This window comes from Montipora capricornis, chromosome 13 (genome assembly GCF_036669925.1).
Source record: "Montipora capricornis isolate CH-2021 chromosome 13, ASM3666992v2, whole genome shotgun sequence".
Lineage (NCBI taxonomy): Eukaryota > Metazoa > Cnidaria > Anthozoa > Scleractinia > Acroporidae > Montipora > Montipora capricornis.
The window spans coordinates 3,742,738-3,747,745 of record NC_090895.1 but is presented as its reverse complement, the minus strand read 5'-3'; the positions used below and the strand labels follow the sequence as shown (position 1 = coordinate 3,747,745).

The window sequence follows — 5,008 nt, the reverse complement described above, 5'->3', positions numbered from 1 at the left end:
GTTGATTCCTTTCTACGCAATATACCATTTGTTTACGGTGATTCCCTGCTTTTGCATTGCGCAACCCTACTGCGCATAATTGCTTGCGTCATTTGATAAAATGGCAAATCTTCATAGGCCACTTCGGAAAATACCATAATACTCTTTGTTTGTCCCCCCAAATTTTGCATGAGCATTGTTTTCTCTTGGGACCATTGTAAGTCCCAAGAGAAACTGGAAACAATGCTTATGTAAAATTTGGGGGAATAGACAAAGATTATTATGGTATTTTCCAAAGTGGCCTATTGACGCAATTTTCTCCTGAACAAGCCAGGTTCCCCCCCCCCCCCCCCCCATCCTTTTTACTGGTATTATGTGCTTGTAATAGGTACACGGAAAACATATTTTAAGCAGAAAAAAAGTTGGTTAGTTGTAGTTGTAAGGGCCAGACACTGAGTGTGAGGTGCATGATGATGTAGCGGCCCAATTTGCTTGCATTGCTTTACAAGATTCAACAACTTGAAATCACTTTACTGAAAGATTTTAGCCCGGACAAACAAGTAGGCTCAAGTTTTCAGTAAACTTTAGCTATATAACAACAATTTTCTGGCGGATTAAGTTTCGAACGCTTCTCGACGCGTAATTCGGTAAAAAAAAACACTAAGAATCAAGGGCATGCGGCGCAAAAACAACCACGGTGACCCCATCTTTTTATTGCATTTTTGAATGCCCTGTGCATGAATATAAATAGTGCCAAGTTTCACAAAAGTCTGGACAGTATGTCATTTTCAAAGGAATTACCTTAAATTCTACTTTGGCGCGCGAGTGTAATCCTATCATGTATAAGCGTGTGTTTTAACGAAATTTTCATATAGCTGTTTTATCTGAAGAGGGTACTACACAGTTTATATATACATTATCTCCCGATATTTAAAGTTGTTACCCGCAAATCAATTGCAAAATATTTCTCCAGACAGATTTCATAGACAAACAATACATAAAGCTGGAAACCGTTTTAAAGTAGAGCATATGGACGACCAAGAAACTGATTTTAATGTGAATCATTCCTTATTTCACTTGGGCAAATGACCATGTTAGAGGGTCCTCGCGACTCAATTACACAGACCACAGTCAGCGTCAGCGTCATTGACACTGTTGTACCCACCTTGGAAATTACGAAAGTAAGTAAATACGTAAATGTATCGATCACCCTGCTCACGTGCACTTTGCTTCAGTAATTCCTTCTTTGAGGTTTTTCCCCTTGTACAAAACCGTCTCTCTGAGTTAAGGTTCAAATAATGTCTTAGGCGAAAGGGTTGAGAATTGAGCTTTCAGTCATTTTTAAATTTTAGATTTCAAAGGCAAAACAACTGTGCCTTAATTGGCTCTGGTTTACATCGAAAAAGGTCAAATGCAGCAAAACTCTAGGACAAGGAGGTGGAATAGAGCAGGTGCAAGCCTGAACTTGATTCACGTTATAAAAAAGTGTGCATTACTCGGCGCCTTGTACGTTTAATTTAGTGACTTGCAAAGACCATTGGCTTCCATTTTTTCCCTGCCAGTTAAAGACTGATAATAATTATATTATTACCAGTATCCTGACAAGCTTACCGAGAACAGCAACTTCAATGATCCTTTTCCACGTTCCAGCCACTGTAAGCACCTCGCAACGGTATTTTCCCTCGTCAGCAGTAGTTACATTCAACACAATCAGTGTCATTTTGGTTGGAACCCATGTTGCACTGAAACGACTTGCAAAACTACTATCACCTGGGACAATACCTACTGAATGGAAATATGTTGCAACAGTATCACCTTCAAAACTCATCGTCACTGATAAAACACTCAAGTCTGCCGTTAGACTGAAGTTACAGCTTATTTCTTCATTGATAAATCCTTTGGTCAGAGTCGTGTGTGCTGTGGAAATTCTTGCTACATCTGTGATTGTCTCAAACGGAGGAGGCTCATACCAAGTGATGTTGCCGCCATCTGAAACATGACCACAGAATAGACCCTTTTAGCTTTTTAGCCGACCACGTGATGTTACCCTGGAGCAAGCTTTTATGAAAGTGCATAAGTACGCATAACTTCTGAAAAAATCAAAAGGAAATTGCCTTGAGAACATCACGTGGTCTGAAAAAAGAAAACAAACGTACAAGCAAAAAAGGTCTATTGCTTATAAATTCAATTATCATCGCATTCGCAGTTTCATATGGAGAATCAAAGGAGAACAAAAAGAGACAAAAGATTAATGTATTTCCTTGCCGTATTATAACTTATGACAGTCTTATTGTCCCAAACGGAATTCCAAGTACTTTGCAGCTATTAAGCAGTATTTTTGAGATTTCGGTTTCAGCGATGTTAAGACCCACCCAAAGACTGCCATATAAATCTCCTTCTTATTGAAACATGAACGAAACGTCGAGTGTAATCTCGTTTTTTAAAGTAAATGACTGACATCTTAGGCATCAATAAAAAGTCAACCAGTGTGCTGCAGAAAACAACTGTCTCTTTCGCTTCAAATTAAGATATTTCAAACACTGTATAATATTCACACCATCGAATAGCCCTTATGCGCGATGACATCTGACTACCTGATTTCACCACCTGATTTGAAACCTAACACTTCCGGTTCAATTTTCCCTACCCCACGCAGGCAAAGGTCAAATTCCCCACTCCTCCGGCACAGAGGATAGTCCAAATAAAGTTTCGATTTGATCGGCGCATAAGCGGAGTCAGAAGAAAATGAGAACGTCCTGATTCTTCCGACTCCGATTCCGTCGAGCTTATGACTCCGCTTACGACTCCGATCTTTGATTTTCACTAGGTCCTAAGCGCTCTTACGACTCCGACTCCGTCGATAGTGAAAACCAGCCTTAAAAGAGCAACGATCTACCATATGTCAAGCTGTTCCGGCAACCGACCAAGGAAACTAGAATCAAAGCCCTCTAAAGTCGGCTTGAGTTAGCTTTAAACGTTTGAACTCGCCGAATATCCCGATTGCTTTTGCCAAATAACAGCCCACTTGTTATGCAAAGTTTACAGTGTTTATGTTGTTAGTTATTTCTTATTCACTGCCAGAGTTGAATAATTAGCACATTAGCAAATTGCGTTCTCCTCAAAAGATTTGGAAGAATCAACAGTAATGCTAAATTGCAGAGTTTTTATGATGTTTCTTGACAAACCTGGGCGTGTGATCGAAAATACACAGAGAAGTAAGCGGTAACTGTTTCCGACATGTTCCGATTGAACTTGCTCAAAATTGTTAAACCAACCAGATTATTCATTGACGATATCTGAAAAATGAATAGTGATTTAAAACTGGAAGAGCAATATACTTACCCACTAAATTCATAATGCCATCGAAAATCACACAAAATGTCGCAAGTTGTATATTCTTCTGGTGTAATACCGTCATTATGAATACCTTCTCCTGGTTTTCATTCGGTATTCATCCGTGTAATGAGCTGGTGAATGGCCCCTGACTTTGTGAGGTCACCGCTTCTCAGAAGTCAATTATAATAATTTAATCATTGTCAGGATTATAAGTGAGATCGTGTATCACTTGATGAACAGTAAATGAGCTCAAATCAAATGAGCTTAAGAGCAAGGCTAGGGCTTTGACTATGCATAGTTTATCCATCCTAAAACGGACGTTGATAAATATGGCGTTGTGAAGGATATGTAAAGAGTGAGGAGAACAACTCGTGACTTATCAAGGGGTGAAGGGGGCGCTTTGAATATGAAGAGGTGGGGATGCTCGTCGGAAATTTCGAATTAAACCCCAAAAGGATACCGATCTAGGCGTAGCCCAGGCCTTTTTGAATCCCTAAATGATCCCTCTGTTTTGCCTTTGTAGATTACGAGAATGCATTCGACTTCATTGAGTTTACAGCACTCTTCAAGGCATTGGAAAACCAAGGAGTTGATCAGGCTTATATCACTATCTTACGTGACCTATACAATGGTGCCACCTCGGTTCTGAAACTACATAGGGACAGTGATAAAATCAAGTTGGAGAGGGGAACTAGACAGGCTGACAACATTCCACCTAGACGTTTCACGTCTTGTCTTCAGGATGCGATCATAAAGAGAATTGCTTGGGAAGGCAGAGGCCTCTCCATCGATGGAGAACACCTCTCCCATCTAATTTTCGCTGACGATATCATCTTGTTGGCCAAGTCACCGGAGGAAGTGAACAGTATGCTCTCCGACACAGGGGCGTAGCGTGAGATTTTGAAGGTGTACGCACAGCGCGGATATTGGGAGCGGCGAAGACTGGGACGGGGGGGGGGATATTCTTTGAAATTTAGGGTCTCGGAAATGCCATTTCCAAGTATTACCGCGGAACGTTGTTATAAATAAATGCGACGGTAAATGCAGTGGTTAGTTGTTTATTTTACCCATATCTAGAGTTTTCGGTAACCTACAACAAAAAATGGGGTTAAACAATGATAAAAACGTCGTTTATGGATTAATTAAAAGGAACTGGGAAAATAAACACACGCCAGTATAATTTGAAATTTAAAAATCGGTCCTATTTTATGGTAACTTTGACAAATGCTATGGGGGAATTAAAAAAAAAAATTAGATTTCAGCTGTACGCACGTGTGTACGTGCGTATATGGACGCTACGCCCCTGTGACATCCATAACACAAGCAAGCCAGTTGGCCTCAACATGCATCTAGGCAAGACTAAAGCGATGTTCAATGATCACGTTAACAAGTCAACAATAACTCTCGATGGCAAGATCATTGAGGAGGTAGACAGCTATATATACTTAGGAAAGACATTGACAAGAGATGGTGATCTACTTCCCGACATCAGGAGAAGGATTGCACTTGGCTGAGCAGCCTTTGGTAAAGAAGACAACATCATGAGAAGCTGCAAGGCAAGTATGAAGATCAAGAGGAAAATACACGATGAGTACATTCTACCAGTAATGACTTACCGGTGCGAGACATGGGCGTTGAACAACGCTATGACAGAGAAGCTTGCGATCGCACAGCGAAAGATGGAACGCATAAT

At 40.5% G+C, this 5,008-nt stretch overlaps 1 protein-coding gene across 2 annotated transcripts in view; it reads right to left on the bottom strand.

The window, feature by feature from the left end:
• The window catches only part of LOC138029719 (fibroblast growth factor receptor 4-like), a 94,560-nt gene extending 91,090 nt beyond the window's left edge, over positions 1–3,470 (bottom strand). The window contains exons 1-2 of one of the 2 annotated variants that reach the window (XM_068877477.1): positions 3,322–3,470; positions 1,795–1,968 (exon numbers count right to left, since the gene is read on the bottom strand). In XM_068877477.1, coding sequence (XP_068733578.1) covers positions 1,795–1,968; positions 3,322–3,397 — 250 coding nt within the window. In that variant the 5' untranslated portion in view covers positions 3,398–3,470. Of the gene's footprint in view, positions 1–1,590; positions 1,969–3,321 lie in introns of those variants that run through there. The other variant, XM_068877474.1, reaches the window with a different exon arrangement.
• Positions 3,471–5,008: the final 1,538 nt, after the last annotated feature.